Source organism: Hippocampus zosterae, chromosome 4 (assembly GCF_025434085.1).
Source record: "Hippocampus zosterae strain Florida chromosome 4, ASM2543408v3, whole genome shotgun sequence".
Taxonomy (NCBI): Eukaryota; Metazoa; Chordata; class Actinopteri; order Syngnathiformes; family Syngnathidae; genus Hippocampus; species Hippocampus zosterae.
Genome location: NC_067454.1, coordinates 24,654,934 through 24,674,502, shown reverse-complemented (window position 1 = coordinate 24,674,502; position 19,569 = coordinate 24,654,934). Strand labels below are relative to the sequence as shown.

Genomic DNA, 19,569 nt, shown 5'->3' with positions numbered 1-19,569 from the left:
GAAAGTTTAATGAAAAAGGCGACCAGTTTCACATACTTCCATGTCCTTCTAAAACAACACATTTGTTCAAATTATTTGGTGTTAATCATCTCATTGTTGGAGCAATGGTACAGTACTAAAACATAGTTTTGAAATATTGTTTCCAAATGTATACCACAGCAAGTGTTATATAAAAAAAATATCAGAAAAACAGTTAGATGCAGCTCACTGCCCGGCGGGCTACTCTTGTGGTCTTTGGGGGCTACATGGTAGCTACTCACGAGCACTACATGCATGATCTCTGGATTAGATTGTACTAAGAAGTTTCGATATCAAGCACAATGCGTTTTCCGCTTCCTCCATAATAATATGGGGAAGACATGATATTAACAATTGCAAAAGAAAAACAGGCTATTTCAATAGTGTTTCGTTTTAATAAAACAAATAGATCTTAAAGAATTAGAAAATGGCAGTTTAATAATAAACATGGACTCTGTACAATAATTATCCACCAAAACACAGCATCATTCACTATAACTTGAGTTTGCTAGCAGAAACTTCTTTGTGTTTCTTTTTTGTAGGTTGCCCCTTTGCACTTTTGATCTGACTTCTCACTTGATCCTGCAGCTGAGAGAAGAAGGCTTGAGAAGAGCGCAGGGCTTTATCCTTTCCCTCATCCTAAAACAAGAACCAAAATATTATTAGCCATGTAAGTCACACATATGAAGTACCGTCCAATAACTCGCATTGCCATATTGACCACACATAGATACGTCATACACACAATTTATCTGGATGATAAAGTAAATGGAAACAATACATTTTTAAAATGTGCTGGCGATTTTTCTATTGTCATGTTTCATAGTGGAATGCCATTTGTGGGTCTCTTAAATTGTGTTTAAGTAGTCGTGCAAAGGCCACTCACCTTGAGTATAGTAGCTTTGCCTCCTTTAGTGAGTTTCTTCAGGTATTCTTTTGCTTGAGCCTTTGATGGCTTCTTGTTCTTGTCGGCTTTACTGGCTTCTTTGAGCTTCATTTTCTGTTCTTTTGCCTTGATTTTGAAATGTTTCACCTTCTTCTTATGTCGTCTCTCGCGCTTCTTGTCCGTTGACGTCTTCTCAGTGTCACCCACAATATCACCGGCTTTGTTTTTCTCCTTTGGTTGGAAGAGGGTATTCTTACACATTTTTTACCAGCCACGCAATTTTTGCTCAAAACAAAACAAACCAAAAAAAAAGCATTCCACACCTTGATTTCCTCTGGGGCTAGCAGTGTGGCATCACTGGCAGTGACTGGAGCCACTTCTTCCATTGTGATAGACGGCAGGTTAGAAACCACCTTCACCTCAGGCACACACTAGAGGAGCAAAGAAAACATGAGCAAGTGGTCACGCAGCAAACTTTGAGGCCCGCCTCACACTAAGAGTGACGTCTGAAACCAAATGTTCTGTTGCGGAGTGTTTGGGGTCACACTAATATAGTGTCAAGAGAAGCAGAGTGACACACTGTCCTTCTCTGACATTGATGAAAAAAAAAGCATGAACATGATCGCCAGTCATGTTCACGCATTTTTTGGGGGGCCTTTTGTTGAAACTATTGCTATCAATGTTCAACAGCTGTTAACAAGTTTTAACTCAGGAGTTATTCTTCATTTAAAGAGAGTGGGAACCATGTGTGCAGGGTCGTAACGACTTAATAGAGGCGCCCCCACCTCCCTCCATACACACACACACGCACAATATATAAAATCAACTACTAGTTGATGGAAATTCACCTGTTGCGGGGAAACTCTTGATTCTCCAAACCTGATTTATTTATTTATTTATTTTGGATGTGGTGCGTCAGTAGATATGCGGTGTTGTATCACTTGACGTGAAGTGCAGAGTCATTAACTGTAATTTTTTCGTGATGGTCCACTTCAGTTGCGTTCAGCCACCTTGTTTAGCTGCGAGGTGGGCCTAATAGCTATAATGCCTATTACTGTCCTTGTATGTTTAAATCTTATTTATAATTGTGGACATTTTAATCCTAAATTCAATCCTCCTGTCTCATGTTTTAACACTGCTGAGTGTGTCACGGACATAACATTTTTAATCACTCTTGCCTTTTAGTAACTACATCACAACATTACTTCAACTTACGGGTTTAGGTGTAAAGTGAAAATTGGAGAGCGCATCCAATTTTAAGAAGAGTGCGTCCATCAGTTTTTGGATTTCAACATGGGCTGGATTATCCACTTCCTCTGTCTTTGTCTGAAATTATGATGAAGATGTCAGAATTTGAAAGCAAAAAGACAGAAATGTTTATTTGCCAAAGTGAAAATGAGACAAAAGTGTAACCTGTGTCTGCTTGAGGTATTCCTGTTCATAAATTTCTGCTAAACTCAGCTTGCTCTTCTCGTGGTCTAACGTTAGTCTCTTCTTGTACTCAAACACTTCCTCTTTGGGCTTCTCCTTTCGTACCACGTCATCAAACGCCTTGGGAGATAAAAGTCAAAAAGCGCTGCATTAAATAAGGCGAGCACTTAAAATGGTCATGCCGTATAAAATAATTTATTGAGATGTGTACGCAAACCTGGTCTTTAATTCTCTGCTTAATGATGTCTTCCAGATGCAGTGTGGTTTCCTCCGTGATAGCAGGAGCTGACAGAGAAAAGAGCAAAGTTTGTGGTCAGAGTGAGGCATTTAAATTATTTATCAGAACATACAGAGAGGTTTTGTGCAAGAGGATTCACACCCCTTTCTTCTTTTACTTTCTTTTTGCAGTTGGCAAATACGTTTGGTGCAATCCCACCACTGTCTTTAGCATAGCATATGGTACTCATTGATCAGAAATAAAATTGAGGCGGTGAGAACAAGTGAGGGGCAAATGTTTGCAGAAATGAAACGATCGTTACCCGGATAACTTACTGGGGTTTTTTTTGTTTTTTAAACAAGGTGTCGCTTTTTTTAAATAGTTTGTCTGATCATGCGACTTATAATCAAGTACAACTTGCATATATTAAAATTAGAGCTTGGACACCCAATGTCACTGACACCTTATTATGCTGACTTTCTTTTCGAGATGCGATATTTGAAACTGAGACACTGGAGCCCGTGTGTCAGCCGAGTGACACAGACTACTCGGGAACAGTGCATCAAAAGCCCGGATCAAATCAGGGAGACTGACACATGATCAGGGAGATCATGTGCTGTGACGGCATGAGGCTCCATGCAGGCCAATGAAAAACCGGAAATGACTCAAGTGCTCAAAATACTTGCCGCTGTGTCATGCTGTCAACTGCAGAAAGTAGATGCCAATTGCCAAAAAATAATAATAAAATCCCCCATACGCTCGAAGGCAGGGGTGTCCAAAGTCGGTCCTCAACAGCCGCTGTCCAGCCTGTTTTCCAGCTCTCCAAGGAGCAACGCACCTGATTCAAGTCATCAGGATCGTTCTAATGCTGCTTCAGAGCTGGTTGATGAGCTCATCATCTGAAGCAGGTATGTTACAGCTGGGAGAGCTGGAAAACAGGCAGGACAGTGGCCCAGCAGGCCCGGAGCGGGACATGCCTGCTCTAAGGTGACATGGAAGGCTACCCCCCCCCCCAACCCCTCCACCCCTCCGGCCAAAAAATAAGTTTTTGCATTCCCCACAACTGCATTATCTTGCAATGATTGCAAAGGAACACAATTTTTTTTCTTTGTCTGTCACTTCATGGGCTCCTTATCCCCCATGCCCATACTTGAGAGAAAACCAATTTGGTGACATGTTGAAATTTTGTTATCTTGATTCACAGCACACTTGTGTTGCGTCATATCCAAATTGGATTGGATACAACTTTATTGTCAAATGTGCTGTGTAGCATACAGCACTGATGAAATTTCTTCCATCTCAAGACAACATAAAACAAGAGGAGCCGCTGCGGGCATGTTTATTAGAATAACAGGACATGACAGTGAACCATACTACTGGTGTAGTGTCAAAATGTTGCAACACTTACACAAGTGTAAGACTAAGTGCATTGGTATTCCCTGTATGTTGGAATAAAAATCAATTTAGTCAAGTCATTTTGAGGATTGTAGCTGCTAGGACTCCAGCTGATCTGATCTGTTTAATGCACAACATGTTTGTATGTTTGCACTGAGGATTGCGAGGAAAGAAATTTCATCTGTGCTGCATGTTATACATAAAGCTTATTTGAAAATAAAGATGACCTTGACCACCTAATGTCACCGGTGGTCTATTTTATAAGGCTTTGAGGCTTTAAATGATTTTCCAAATTAATCTGGCAAAGGCCAAAAAAGCTTACCGAGGCTTTATCAGCCCATCTTGACTTTTTGGCGGCTGGCATAATACTGTACTAATGGTGCATGACTGCCACCTCCTGGGCAGCCATGATAATGCACCAAAAGTATTTGCCAACCGCAAAAGGAAAGAAAACATTGAAGCAGAAGAAGAACCAGTAGTCATAGCAATGAATCACTGCGGCTCCCTTATGCCATTCAATAACAATGGCATTAACTGCAGCCTGAATGTCCAGATAGGAGTCGCATCGGAGACATATCTGATTCAAATCAACATACGAAAGAGGATTTTGGGGGGGGGGGGGGGGGGGACATCTGAATTGCTCTGATCACATCAGCATGAAAAAAAAGTCAGATACATTTCACTTGGGGGTGAGGCTAAATACAAATATGAATTGACCTGTAGCATGAATCTAGCCTTTAGAGCAGTGGTTCTTAACCTGGGTTCGATCGAACCCCAGAGGTTCAGTGAGTCGGCCTCAGGGGATCGACGGAGCCTCTGCCATTGAGGGTAAGACACATGCGACACAATATGTCAATTAGTTATGACACGCCCGCTTGGCGATCACAGGCTGCAAATGATCACATGACATTGCTTGTCCAATTGATGCTGTGGGATGATACTAGTGCAGCGTGTTATACCGGAGACAAATTCCTTGTGTGTTCTACATACTTGGCCAATAAAGATGATTCTGATTCTGAAATTTTGTTCGCTTCGTAGTCAATGTGTGACTGTCGTAATCGTAAGTTGTACATTTTTTTTAAAAGTATACTTATCTCTTCAAAGTGTATTTACTTTTTTCTGTTTTTAATAAATGCGTTTTTTTAATATCTTGAATTTGTAACAGAAAAGGAAGAGATTCAGACCACGGACGTTAGGACCCGAAAAGCTCCTAACCATGCTTGAAGGGTTCCATCCCAAATCCAGCACCCTGAGACTGTACGCAAGCCGAAAGGAAGGAGGCCGGGGACTAGTGAGTGTGAGAGCCACTGTCCAGGATGAAACATCCAAGCTCCATGAATACATCAAGGAGAAGGCTCCAACGGATGACGTACTCAGAGAATGTCTCAGACAATGGGGAACAGAGGATGAGACGCTGGAAGAGGGACCATCATGGGAGGACAAGCCCCTACACGGGATGTACCACCGGACCATAACTGAAGTGGCCGATCTCAAGAAGTCCTATCAGTGGCTAGAGAGGGCTGGCCTGAAGGACAGCACAGAGGCATTCATCCTGGCTGCTCAGGAGCAGGGCCTGAGCACCAGAGCCATTGAGGCCCAGATATACCACACCAGACAAGACCCAAGGTGTAGGTTGTGCAAAGAGGCACCTGAGACGATCCAACACATAACTGAGGGTGTAAGATGGTGGCAGGGAAAGCCTACATGGAACGCCATAACCAGGTGGCTGGCATAGTCTACCGAAACATCTGTGCGGAGTATGGACTGGAAACCCCAAGGTCAAAATGGGAAACGCCTCCGAAGGTGGTGGAGAATGAACGAGCGAAGATCCTGTGGGACTTCCAGATCCAGACTGACAAGATGGTAATGGCGAACCAACCAGATATCGTGATCATAGATAAAGGGCAGAGGAAAGCCATTGTAGTGGATGTAGCAGTCCCAAGTGATGGAAACATCAGGAAGAAGGAACATGAGAAACTCTGAGAGGAGCTGGAGAGAGCCTGGAAGGTAAAGGTGACAGTCGTGCCTGTGGTGGTCGGAGCACTCGGGACAGTGACCCCCAAACTAGATGAGTGGTTGCAACAGTGCAGTCCAGAAATGTGCAGTGCTGGGAACAGCAAGGATACTGCGCAGAACCCTCAAGCTTCCTGGCCTCTGGTAGAGGACCCGAGCTGAATGAGGGACGGACACCACCCGAGGGGAGGTGAGACGAGGAATTTTACATATATATTTATTTTTCACTCATGAAGGGTTTGGTAAATGTGCATATTAACTGGTTGGGTTCGGTACCTCTAAAAAGGTTCAGAACTGCTGCTTTAGAGTAAACAAATTGGGCAAAGTGCGTATCCAGTCGTAAACAATCCAACCGTTGGCTTCCGGCCAAGAAAATTTATTTTGGTACATCCCTCCAGTACCTGTTCGCATAGCAGATGCAGTTATTCCCATTCCACTCCTGCACCCATGTCTCAGAGTGCTACCTACCCTTCCTCGATGCCTGATCAAAGTCCAAGTCTTCCTCAAGCATGCTGTTCTCTGGGCGGGATTGCGCTGTAACCTCACCGGACAGCTGCCAGGATTTTGCAGCAAGGGAGGCTTTCTCCAACTCCTCAATCTTCTGTGACATCTGCACACAAAACAAGTGAAGAAATCATACAGATAGATCCGAGTTAAAAACAGTGCTGTGTTGAATTGCCTGACTCTGTCTGTTGGACATGGTCACCATACTGCTGAAGGAAATAATCCAATTTTACTTCACTGGCCTGAAAATGATTATTCATTGACTACAAATAATGCATTATTGTTCATCCATCTATGCTAGTGACGTGTAGAAACAGGCAGAACAATCAAATGGTTTTCATTAGATGAATGGTTTTGCGTTCAACTAAACGAGCACAGATTTCATACAAAATAAGTACATTTGGGACATTTTTGCTTGGCGCAATGCTGTGAGATTTATTTAATGTAAAATATGTGCCTTGGCTGAACGACGTTTGGAGAAACATCAGTCGATGAATGCTGGATGATAAACCTATTACAATTGGGCCCTTGAGATTCCATACTGTCATGTACTCATTTGAAATTTGGAAAACTGCAGTTTAAATGACACTAATGTTTAACATTCATTTTAATTGCCGCATAACAAATATAACCATGGTATATCATTTAATACAATAAAAATCATCACAGGGGTTTTTACGGCACTTTTATATATGACGACTACAATTACCTTTTCTTGAATTTTCTCATATGATGACTTAGATTGAGATTTTTTGGAGCTGGGGCTTTTCCCTCCCAAAATGTCCTCAAGGTCTTCCCCTTCACTCTCTTCATCTCCAGAAAGGTTAAAAGTCACCTTTTTGTGAGAGGCTTTTGCCTGGCGTATATGTCCATTCCTTGTAAAAAGCAGATAATAGATACAGTATGTTGTGACAATCTTTTGACACTTTCAATTTTAAACAGCCCAAATTTTTAAAAATGAATTATCAGTCTTACTCATTCTCAAAGTTGTCGCCAGAATCATCATCATCTACTTCTTCCTCTCCATCTTCCTCCTCATGCACACTGTCATCCTCACTATCCAACTGCTCGCCAGTATCAGCGGCAGCCCCTTCGGCAGAACTAAAATAGTCCTCGTACTTTAGGTCTCTGGAGCTCTTCTCCTGTTAATATAAAGCATAATTGAAACATTAATATTTCATGAGATTCTAGATCATAATGTAAAGATGCGACAATACGTACAGTGTTTTTCTTCGGCTTTCTGCTTGACATCATTTCAAGGTTAAAATCGTCATCCTCATCGGAGGGCAGGTCCTGAAAGTAATCCACATCATTCTCATCGTCAGCGTTCTCCTTGCCTTCTTGCTTGTCCATGCCATCAAGAAATGACTCCATCTCGGACAACTTGAAGAAATTATCATCAACTTCCGAGGGAAGGCCCTTCATTTTCGAACGTTTCTCCGTGGGCTCCCACTTTTGTTTCTCTTGCTTCTCCAGAGCATCCACGTCAAAATCGAAATCAGAATCCTCATCTGTGTAATCTTCTGCTTCACGGTCAGCAATTTTCTTAAACCTACTACGTGGATTCTCTTCAACTTCCTCCTCCATATTTTCATCAGGCTCTTCTTCTTCGTCCCCAGTTCCTTCATCCATCTCCTCTTCCTCCTCCAGTACTGCTAACATCACATCAGACACAGCCTCATCAACTGCATTTGTAAAATGTTTTAGCACAGCAGAGTTCTGCAGCTCCAGCTCCTGCCAGATTTGCTCTTCATCAAAGTTTTCCACCACCAACTGAACCAGTGGGCTGCCATTATATTTTGCCGGCTCCTGGGCTTTGTGGAGGTCATAAAGGGTTTTGGTCAAAGATGTAAAGTCTGCTGCCACTGCGTCTTGAAGGCTGCAAAAATAAAAACGGAGCCATTGCATGTTATTAGCAATGAACATTTTTTTGTTCCTCGTCAAGTTAACTTTTGTTCACAGTGTGAATCCTTCAGTGCATGAAAAGTAACACACATACAAACACCAGCACATTGATTCCAACCATCACATTGCTAGATACAAAACACCTACTTATCAGTGATCATGCTAAGAGTAACATTTGCCAGGTACTACAATATATGAGGTATTACACGGTGACGTTCATATCTTGTTAAAATATACACATACATAGCACAGAATGTGTTAAATTGTCTGACTCAATTCCTCCAGTATTTATTTGTTTTTTTATTATTTTTTCGTAATTTAAAGGCATGACCTCTGAATTGTTTTACTCTGCCACAACAACGTAACCGCATCAACAATCACTATCGGGAACTGGCAACTCATTCGTAAAGTTACGTGCTGCGTTGTATTGCTGTATATACTCAATTTACTCGATTTTTGAATCAACAGTTAAGCACACTATGAAGCCATTTACGTAGTTAGTTTAAGCTAAAAGTTAGCGAGATCGCGAGTCCACCAAAATGTAACGTTGAAACACGTTTTCCAATAAAAGTAAAACCATTCGTAGATATAACACTTGCCTCAGAAAACGATCTGGATGTTGTGTGTTGACGTTCAGTTTATTCAAACAGTCTTCCAATGTAATGCATTCGTCAGCTTTCGCCATCGTTGCTCATACATGTGGGAAGCTCCGTGTCGCATAGAAATACGCTCTGTCAGAAACTTTCCGGTTTATTTTTGTTCCGTCGCCGGCGTTGAGACATGGCGTCCGCATTTCTGAAGGTTGCAGGTTGGTTTTTATATGTATGACATATGACAAAGGGGATTTTTAACATTGGTATTTTTTTCTTTTATGTTAGGCCACATATGAACATGTGGTCATGCGATGTTCCGCAATAAACTGTTTGAGCAAAAATGCAATGTGCTGATAACCAATTGGCGAGCTACTGAAAACGTTGACGCTAAGTTTTGTTGTTGTTGAAGTTGTTTGTCGGTCCGAAATAGCACTTTAATCATTTAAACAGTTTTTACCTTGCGGGCCTATACTATTTTGCCATATTGTATTCAACATTTTCAGTAATCGATCATTCGATCATCGTAATTTGTTTTGTGCTAACTTGCAAAGCAATGAAGCCGCTGTCAAGAGAAGTCAATATGTATAAACAGCAGCAACTTTTTTATAGATATATTATTGGCTCGGTCACTTTGATACGGTTTTTGTTGAAACAAGCCCATTCCGCGAGAGTCATCATCCCCACAAATGATCCATGTGCCTCATCATTGACCTTGTTATCTAGGCTTAATGTCGTTATGCAAAATTCCATGACTTTTTCACACAAAAAAATGTAAGCGCTGGCCTGTTAATTTGTCTTTATAATCCTATACATAACAAAGTATACTTTAACTTAAGTATTCGGTTTAGCCTGTTCTCCTTGTCTTCTTTAAGTTTCCAGTCTTTCAAGACATTCTCATCTCGCACTCCGAAGAGCACGTTCGACCTCAGCACCCCTTCATCAGGGTATCCCCGGCTCACTGTGGAACCTGGGCAAGCTGAACCACATTGCCATTGCCGTCCCAGACATGGACAAGGCCACAGCCCTATATCGAGACATCCTCGGTGCCACAGTCAGTGAAAAAGTGCCTCTCCCAGAGCATGGCGTCTACACAGTCTTTGTGGAACTCGGCAACACAAAGCTGGAGCTTCTCCATCCTCTGGGTGACAAAAGCCCCATTTCTGGATTCTTGCAGAAGAACAAAGCTGGCGGAATGCACCACATTTGTATTGAGGTGAGCACAAGAAAAAGTGTGTTTTGTTTTACTTTCTTGTAGCTTAAAGCATGTCATCACTGCAGGACACTCTTGTTTGTATTATTCAAGTCAGACATGCTCATGATGGTGTTGATGAAGTTTACTACTCATTTTGGAATATTTGTGTTTTGTATGATTACTTTATAGATTGACTATTAGTAACCGTGAATCAACCAAAGATCATCATTTATACCATTGGAATAATCTGTTGCAGGTTGACAACATCAATGCTGCGATCAAAGACCTGAAGTTAAAGAACATCCGAACTCTTTCTGCAGAGCCACGAATCGGAGCTCATGGAAAACCAGTAATGTTTCTTCATCCCAAAGACTGTGATGGTGTACTCGTGGAGCTGGAAGAAGCATGAAGTGGATCAAGAACTTTGTATGTTGTTCCTTTAATTCCAGAGATACAAACGTGCATTGGTTATGTAGTTTTATCGTGGTTTGTTATGATACTTTCTTTAAAGTCATGTCGAATTAACTTCCTGTTGTGCGGGAGTACCTTGATATTCGGGATTTTGCATGTTTTTGTCTCTCATATATTGAAGCATTGCTTTCAATTTACTCAATGAACAAATGAATGTTTGCAGCTCTTGAAGAATTGTTGAAGCGGGCTGGGCATTTATTAAATGTGCATGTAAATATCGAGGTGAATTTATCACGATTGTTTTGGTCGTAATTGAAATCACACTTATTTGTAAAAGGTTCCTGGCATGCGTACTCACTGCCGTCACCCTGGCTGTAGCCAAGAAAAATCATGTACCAGCGTCACACAGTCACTGCTCTTGTGTACATTTGCATCTGCTCCCTGAGGTCTGTCCTTATAAATCAAATTGCAGTTACACAACTATTTTGTGAAGCGCTTTGTTACACTTGCGGCTGTTGTGAAAGCACAATATCAATAAAGATTTATTGTATTCTATTAATTATTTGTTTTGTGGGGTAGAAAACAAGATGTTTAAATGTAATAAGTATTAAGACAAACCAAATTCTTTGAAACACTATAAATAGATATATTATCCTTTTGGATCAAACTAAATGTATACAGCAATTTTAAAATTAAAAAGGTGTAAATGTATACATTCAAGAATGTTTTCCTTGTTTAATCCCTTACTTTCTGTACACTTAGAAACTACCAGAGAACTATTGCATCCATCCATGATCTGCTTATCCTCACAAGTGTCGCGGGCATGCTGGAGCTTATCCCAGCTGTCTTGTGACAGTCGGTGGGGTGCACCTCAACTGCTGGCCAGCCAATCGCAGGGCACCCAAAGAACCCCTGGTTGTTACCAATGGTGCGTCATCAGTTGCTAAATGAGGAAATGGTGTGCAGCGCTGTAATTACCAAAGGTAGAAAAAGTGCAATCTAAGTGCCGGCTCATTTAACAACCAAACATTTGCGCTCACAATCACACTTGGGGGCAATTTAGAGTGTTTTTGAGAGGTGGGAGTACCTGGAGAAAACTTACGCAGGCATTGGGGAGAGAACATGCAAACTCCACACAGGAAGGCCGGGCCCTGGAATTGAAACCTGCACTCTGTGGCGGATGTGGGGACGAGTTCCCACCATTCCACAACCATCGAACTATTGTACCATGTTAATACAAATTTCAACAGATCTCAAGTGCAAATTTTCAACTCAATTATCTAGACGTGTGTGTGTCTATATGTGCACAGAGTTCTGTGAAACGGTTTTGTTTTTTTCTCACAAAGGTTTTAGGTCATCAAGACCACCAATAACTTGAATTGATAATTTTGAGTTCTCTCAACACAGACTAAAAGATTGAACTGGAATGTTTTATTCAATGACGGCAGCATGTTGTCTGACTGGTTAGCTCATTCACCTAACAGGAGAGGTCTGGCATTCGAATCCAGGCGCCGCCCTTCCTGTGTGGTGTTTGCATGCTCTCCTCATGAATGCCTGAGTTTTCTCCAGGTACAGTATTACGTTTTACTCCTACATTCCAAAAATATGCATTGTCGGTTAATTGAAAACTAAGGCCGAGTCCTACAAATGAATTTGGACACAGCCACTGTTCCATGCTGTGAATGAATGGTTGCGTGCCCTGCAATTGGCTGGCAACATGTTCGCTGTGCACACTCACTGTCCTAAGACTGCTGTGAGAGGCTGCAGTGCAGCCGCTCGGAAAATTGATTTTATAAATGGGGATAAGTGTTCTTTATTTTCTTGAGCAGGATTTGATGATGCAACTCAAGACGATTCATGAGATGATTACCGGTAAGCAACTTTTGTTGGAACTCTATGAAATGCCAACCATTAAGGTGACAACCTTGATTGCTTCCTTAAAACGCCTATTTATGAAAGTTTAAATGTGGGCAAAACATTAGCATCTCCTTAACTACAGCACATGCAAATTGTTTATAAAGTCTTAGTAGTCTGGAATACTTACCAATTTAGCATCTGGTTTAGACCAATAAAGTGAAATGCTGTACCTGCACACCTCAACTGGCATGGTTTGCTGACCAACATGGATTTGTTCAGAACTTTTTTTTTTTTTTTACAGACAACACAAACTGACAAATCATCTTTCAGGTGGTTTATTTGGTCTGGTTGACAGCGTGTAGTGTTAATACCACAATAGCAAAGCGGGATGCAGATTACAACAAGCACCGTCACGGTGCATTGTTCTGAGAGTACAAGTTCGCTTCAGCAGGTCGAATGCGAGAGGATAAGTTAACATACTGGCTTGTAGCACGAAGATGAATTCACATTTTCAAACACAAAGCAAGATACAAAGAAAGCAATTTGGAGGGATTTAACCGCTTTCCTTGCCCAAAGTATGTTTGTCAAACAGGTACTCTGCCATGCCATTCTGCGGGGCGCCCATGCGACGCAGGTTGGACACCCAGTCTGCCAGCTCTTTGATGGACTTCACCTGTTCATCCAGGTAGTGGGTTTCGATGAAATCACACAACTGCAACATTAAATCATAGTTAGATACAATCGTTTCGCATCTTCAGTAGGACAATTTTGCCTTCTGACAACATCCAAACGAGAGAAATATGCAAGATTTGCAACAACAAGGTAAAATCATTTCGAAAGCGCCCGCTTAGTTTAAAACTCACATGTGGGTCATTGTGATCGGAGCACAGTTTATGCAAGTCCAGAAGGGATTGGTTCACACTTTTTTCAAGCTGCAGGGCAGATTCAAGGGCCTCAACACCACTGCCCCACTCATCCCGTTCAGGCTTCTGCAACAAAGCAGGAGAAGAAAACGAGTTTCATTTTAAAACAGGCCTCTGATCTGAGGCAAACAGCAAGTACGTTAATCTCAAGTTTGCAGTTTACGTCCGCCTCGTGGCTCGTTTGTGACCCTTACAAAAGATAAGCAGCACTGAACACCCACACCCTCAGTATCTTCATTCACACCGTGCTGCACTCCCTATTTGGTCCTTATGATAAGTGTTGAAGTAAAGGAGGGAAAACAAGACCAAAAATTGAGTCAATACCCTGACATCTTGAAGGAAGATCCTCCCACCCCGCTGGTTCTGAAGTTTCATGAGCTTCTCTGCATGCTCGCGCTCTTCGTGCGATTGGTCCCTGAAGAACTTGGCAAAGTTGTGCAAAGCCTGGTCATCCCGGTCAAAGTAGTAACCCTACAAAATAGGAAAATAGAGGTCTGGGTTACTAATTAACTTAAAGTTACACAATTTCCTGGAACAGGGCTGAAATGTTCTTTCGTACCACTATTAAACTAATCTAACAAAATAAGAGTGTAACAAGAGTCTCAAAAGTTAGTTTTACTTTGGAGGATTAATTACATCACATTGTATAGTAACTTCAAGTGATCTTGCCTATATGAAACATCTACTCTTGCCGGTTAGATACTGGCTGTGTTTTGAGGGCAAGCGACAAACACTAACCTTATCTCAATGCACTTCAACCTTTGTGAAACTGCAATGCCCCCCAAAGACCAAGGCCTCAGTTGCACATTCGTTGTGCTGGCAGATACCATGCAAGTTTTTTTTAAATCTCCCAAGAGGGTCCTTGAGGATGGAGAAGCAGCTACACACTCACCATGGACAGATAAACATAGGAAGCATACAGTTCCAGGTTGATCTGCCTGTTGATTGCCGCCTCGCAGTCCTGATGGAAGTTTTGTCTCACCTGGGAACTCATTGTTCTGAAAGACCCCAAAATATATGTATATGAATCCATGTCATTCAAATATACAGTAGCTGTAATACAGGAACTCTGTAGCCCGTGTAAAAGACTGGAATAAGAGACTGCAATATACATAAAGAAACAACTTTCACAATCAAGCCGTTTTTTTTTTGCGCGGGTGTATCTAATGATGTAACCGCGTGTGTTTTATAAGCTACACCGAACATGCGTAAGCCCACGATAAATGTAATGACACGCGGACGCACATGACAATAAAATCTCAAAATATATTCAACATTGTCATTTTGTTGAAAAACACGTTTCTACGATCTTGTTTTAATATTAAATAAGGGGTTCGGATAATTGATGGATTGGATTAAAGAAAAACGTCGTCAACAAGCGGCGGAAGCTATTGAAATATGAGAGCAGCAAGGCCGAAACCACGTCAAGGCCGTACTGACGACATATAAACAATCTCCTTGTCGAAGACGACGGTCGAAAAATTAATACATGCACATTCATTAGACATGTAGAAATGTTCTTACCTAGATTCAGAGCGGCCTTTGTTTGCGAAAAGGTCGAATTGGTTCAAAAGACGTGCGCAGTTAACAACCCGAACAGGTTAGCTTGCGAGAGAAAGCGATTTAGATCAAGTTTAAACACGACCACTGAAGGCTGTTTCTTTCTTTCTAAATCAAATCTTATTCTTTCGGTCTTAGTGACAAAACAGAGACAGTTAAGGTTGCCGTTCAAGCACTGTTGAAGCAGGTAACCTTTACTGTCCGCTACTGAAACGTTACTGAAGCGACTGAGCTTTTGTACTTGAGCGTCATTCAGAAGGGGCGCGAAATATGACGTCACTGTCCCTCCTCTTAAAGGGTGGAACCGAGGCGCAGCTGTGACGTACTGTCTTCCCTCCAAATGTTTTGATGTGATTCAATTTCCTCAACAACTAGTTTATTGACGTTTGTGTTTGCAGCGGGTTCCAAAGACACAGAATTTTCAGAGGTGGCAAACTAAAGTAAGAATTACTACAACAACAAAAGATTGGTAAAATAGGAATGGGAATTTCTCCATTGGGAGACAAATAAAGGTTTTCTTATCTTAAAAGTAGACGTAATGATTAAATTTATTTATTTCAGTAAAATTTATGAAAAAAGAAAGAAAAACATGAAATGTTCTGAATTACAAAAGTAATCCAGAACATTTACCTTTCGGCATTGTGCTTCTCCGAACTGGTTGCTGTCATTGTTAATGCTGCTTGGTTTACCTTCTTTGTTGCTGCATGTCCCTATTTTTCTGAGACCACAAAATCTTAGTGAATCAAGATCTCAGTTATGTCTACTTACTCTGTCTCTATCTACGAAAAGGAAGCAATAAGCCTATTTTGACGAAGTAGTAAATAGAATATTGCAGACAAAAAGCTAAAGTAAAGATACCTGAAAAGGCTACTTTAGTAACAAAGTCCTTGTACTTTAAATGCTGTTCAATGACAGACAGCCACTCATTGCTTCGAAAGTTCATTGGTACCCTTTGTACACTGCAAAGTGGCCAGTGTTAGAAGTCCAGGAAGAGTGTGAAAATGCAGCATCATTTGCTTCCCGAGTCAACATGGCAACGGGGAACAAACATGCCTGCGATTTTCACCCCACTAGAACTAGAAATATGAATATGCTCAGGCAGCGAGTTTGAACACTTTTTCAGGAAGAAGTGCAACATCGCTGCAGCTGCCAAAGAGAAGGAGACAACATGGGAGAACATTGCTGCTCGGGTCAAAGCATAACTTTCAATGTAGTCCTTTGTGATATAAAAGGTGAAAACTGTTGCCTATTAAATTAGGTCTTTTTTTTCAAGGCAAATTTCGCTGTGTTGCCGCCTGTTAAATCCGTTAGTTGGTAGCTAAGAGCTAATAGTAGGTTGTGTTAAAAAAAAAAGTAAAGTTCATAAAAACAAAGATTTTGTGTGATGTGAGACTGGTCCTTCATGCAAAAAGGTTGGGGACTAATCACAATATTTATTCTTGCTCAAGGAAAGTTGGTCTAATTAATTGTATATTGCAACTTAATATCATCAACGTCAGGCGACTAACAATTTGTCACAGTCCAAAACTCTTAAATCAATTGCTTTGTTCACCTTCATGAAGTAAATGTACAGCATTCAATGAGTATTTTTTTCTCAATCTATCAAGGGCGCACCTTAACCAGGTTGTAACTGACAAGGAAAAAAGCTGCACAATGTAGGGAGAACAAAAGAAGGATATACAGTATGCCCAAACCCTACTATTTCCCTCATTCTGTAAGGTGCTACTAAAACCTCATGTTGAAATAAGTCAAAATGAGCTCTCATTAAGTCATTGGATAAATGGTTACAGTTGATGTAAGTTCACAGAAGATGAGGTAAATAATGGACAGAGTTTTGCTGAAGAGGGGTTTACAACACTCGTCGATGTCTCCTGACTCAGCGCCGTGTGTTTTTCCTATGATGTCACAGTGCAGTTTGGCATGAAGAAACAGCATTTATGACTCACTTCCAGCATCTGACTATTTGTTGTTCACACCTCTTAGGAAATACAGTACAGTATGTTCAGTTTCTATCTATAAACAAAGTTTATTTGTGTTGTCCTGATAGCAGGGATGGAAAAACTATTATAAGGGGAAAAAAATAACGCAAATCTGTGGTGAAATGAATTCAATTTACGATCATTGAGGATATGTATGGGTCTACTTTAAAAGCATGAGGATCTGTAAAGGGGAGGGGAAAAAGAAAAAGAAGGAGGTAGTAAGGGAAAATACATGCACTCACATTACTCACTTTACATGCGTTTGGAATGCCTCTTTGCTTCACTTTGCCTTGTGTTAACCAGCAGCCCGGATGAGTTTGACAGCCACCAAAAGTTTGTTTGTAAATGTTATTTAAAATGAATGAATAAATCCTCCAGCGAATATGACTTCCAAACAGGCTTCCGACCTCAACACCGACCACAACAAGTGGCCCTCATCCAAAAATAAGTCAAAACCCGGAATTTACACATTGGTGGCCTCACAAATTGAAAGTATAGTAGACGTAACTGTCAGGGTACCATACTACTTATTTCCCTTTCAAACAAACTGGGCCAGATTGTATGAAATTTCGAGTGGGCCAGTTTTGACCGCAAGTCGTAAATTTGGCGTGTCTGCTAACCCGTCCGCTAAATTGACACAGTTGCATTCTTCAACATGTCGTTCTGCAAGTTTTACTTAGTACGGCCTACAAAATACACCTGACCCTGACGTGATTTGAACACGCAACCTTCTGATCTGGAGTCAGACACGCTACCGATGCGCTACAGAGTCACACAATCGATGGCTGATATGTGTAAGTTATATCGCAATTATTAGTACAAATTTTTGGCTACCGTGAAAATACTGCTCAGGACTCTGGAGGTTTCTTCGTGGATGGAAAGAAAATACAAAACAATCAAATCCATGATTATGATTTGAATAAAAATTATATACAATATATATTTTTTGTCCTCACCACCTCTGCTGTGGCCATAATTTCAATCCCTATCATTGAGGAGTGACAACTGTCATGCAGTTTTGTCTTTGGACGAGGGCCATCAGAATCAGAATCAGAATCAGAATCAGAATCAGAATCAGAATCAGAATCAGAGTCAGAATCATCTTTACTGGCCAAGTATGTCGAACACACAAGGAATTTGTCTCCGGTATAACACGCTGCACTAGTATCATCGTAAACAACAAAATCATTGAACCTTAAATGAACCATTTTAGAGTAACCAGTAGTTTTGTAGTACCATTTTGTGGTGCAAGAAGAGTGACTATGTCAGTGACTGTTTAAGGAGTTAATGGCTAGAGGGAAGAAGCTGTTTAAGTGTCTACTGGATTTGGTGCGCATGGATCTGTAGTGTCTGCCTGAGGGGAGTGGCTGAAAAAGGTGGTGGGCAGGGTGCGGGGGATCCAGGAGGATTTTCTGTGCCCTTGTCTTGATTCTTGCAGTGTGCAAGTACTCAAGAGTCAAGAGTGGCCTTCTTCCAAAAACAAGTCAAAACCTGGAATTTCCACATTGGTGGCCTCACAGTTTGGAAGTGCCGTCCGCTTAACCGTAAGGGTACCATACTACTTATTTCCCTTTCAAACAAACTGGGCCAGACTGGATGAAATTTCGAGTGGGCCAGTTTTGACCGCAAGTCGTACATTTGGCGTGTCTGCTAAACCGTCCGCTAAATTGACACAGTTGCATTCTTCAACATGTCGTTCTGCAAGTTTTACTTAGTACGGACTACAAAATACACTTGACCCTGACGTGATTTGAACACGTAACCTTCTGATCTGGAGTCAGACGCGCTACCGTTGCGCTACAGAGTCACACAATCGATGGCTGATATGTGTAAGTTATATCGCAATTATTAGTCCAAATTTTTGGCTACCGTGAAAATACTGCTCAGGACTCTGGAGGTTTCTTCGTGGATGGAAAGAAAATACAAAACAATCAAATCCATGATTATGATTTGAATAAAAATTATATACAATATATATTTTTTGTCCTCACCACCTCTGCTGTGGCCATAATTTCAATCCCTATCATTGAGGAGTGACAACTGTCATGCAGTTTTGTCTTTGGACGAGGGCCATCAGAATCAGAATCAGAATCAGAATCAGAATCAGAGTCAGAATCATCTTTACTGGCCAAGTATGTCGAACACACAAGGAATTTGTCTCCGGTATAACACGCTGCACTAGTATCATCGTAAACAACAAAATCATTGAACCTTAAATGAACCATTTTAGAGTAACCAGTAGTTTTGTAGTACCATTTTGTGGTGCAAGAAGAGTGACTATGTCAGTGACTGTTTAAGGAGTTAATGGCTAGAGGGAAGAAGCTGTTTAAGTGTCTACTGGATTTGGTGCGCATGGATCTGTAGTGTCTGCCTGAGGGGAGTGGCTGAAAAAGGTGGTGGGCAGGGTGCGGGGGATCCAGGAGGATTTTCTGTGCCCTTGTCTTGATTCTTGCAGTGTGCAAGTACTCAAGAGTCAAGAGTGGCCTTCTTCCAAAAACAAGTCAAAACCTGGAATTTCCACATTGGTGGCCTCACAGTTTGGAAGTGCCGTCCGCTTAACCGTAAGGGTACCATACTACTTATTTCCCTTTCAAACAAACTGGGCCAGACTGGATGAAATTTCGAGTGGGCCAGTTTTGACCGCAAGTCGTACATTTGGCGTGTCTGCTAAACCGTCCGCTAAAT

The 19,569-nt window shown here is 41.4% G+C and overlaps 3 protein-coding genes and 2 non-coding genes across 6 annotated transcripts; 1 reads left to right on the top strand and 4 right to left on the bottom strand.

The window, feature by feature from the left end:
* Positions 1-393: 393 nt before the first annotated feature.
* Positions 394-9,113, bottom strand: mphosph10 (M-phase phosphoprotein 10 (U3 small nucleolar ribonucleoprotein)). Of its 2 annotated transcripts, XM_052063136.1 has the most exons (11): positions 8,969-9,113; positions 7,686-8,343; positions 7,440-7,606; positions 7,174-7,339; positions 6,429-6,570; positions 2,553-2,620; positions 2,318-2,455; positions 2,120-2,230; positions 1,228-1,335; positions 905-1,135; positions 394-657 (listed from the first exon to the last, which is right to left on the bottom strand). In XM_052063136.1, the coding sequence occupies exons 1-11, from the start codon at positions 9,052-9,054 to the stop codon at positions 511-513; spliced, it is 2,022 nt and encodes a 673-aa protein (XP_051919096.1). In that variant the 5' UTR covers positions 9,055-9,113; the 3' UTR covers positions 394-510. The 2 variants fall into 2 exon arrangements, with proteins under 2 accessions (XP_051919096.1, XP_051919095.1); XM_052063135.1 differs by lacking the exon at positions 8,969-9,113 and having other exon boundaries at positions 7,686-8,387.
* mcee (methylmalonyl CoA epimerase) lies at positions 9,068-11,124 on the top strand. Its single transcript, XM_052063378.1, has 3 exons — positions 9,068-9,177; positions 9,835-10,175; positions 10,411-11,124. Exons 1-3 carry the CDS (start codon positions 9,150-9,152, stop codon positions 10,561-10,563), a joined length of 522 nt encoding a protein of 173 aa, XP_051919338.1. The 5' UTR covers positions 9,068-9,149; the 3' UTR covers positions 10,564-11,124.
* Positions 11,125-12,741: 1,617 nt separating this feature from the next.
* Positions 12,742-15,142, bottom strand: LOC127599408 (ferritin, heavy subunit). Its single transcript, XM_052063375.1, has 5 exons — positions 14,870-15,142; positions 14,238-14,343; positions 13,670-13,816; positions 13,286-13,411; positions 12,742-13,134 (listed from the first exon to the last, which is right to left on the bottom strand). The coding sequence occupies exons 2-5, from the start codon at positions 14,337-14,339 to the stop codon at positions 12,976-12,978; spliced, it is 534 nt and encodes a 177-aa protein (XP_051919335.1). The 5' UTR covers positions 14,340-14,343; positions 14,870-15,142; the 3' UTR covers positions 12,742-12,975.
* Positions 15,143-17,584: 2,442 nt separating this feature from the next.
* trnaw-cca (transfer RNA tryptophan (anticodon CCA)) lies at positions 17,585-17,656 on the bottom strand. The gene has a single exon. It is a non-coding gene; the product is annotated as a tRNA-Trp (tRNA).
* A 963-nt stretch (positions 17,657-18,619) lies between these two features.
* On the bottom strand, positions 18,620-18,691 carry trnaw-cca (transfer RNA tryptophan (anticodon CCA)). The gene has a single exon. It is a non-coding gene; the product is annotated as a tRNA-Trp (tRNA).
* Between the last annotated feature and the right edge of the window lie 878 nt (positions 18,692-19,569).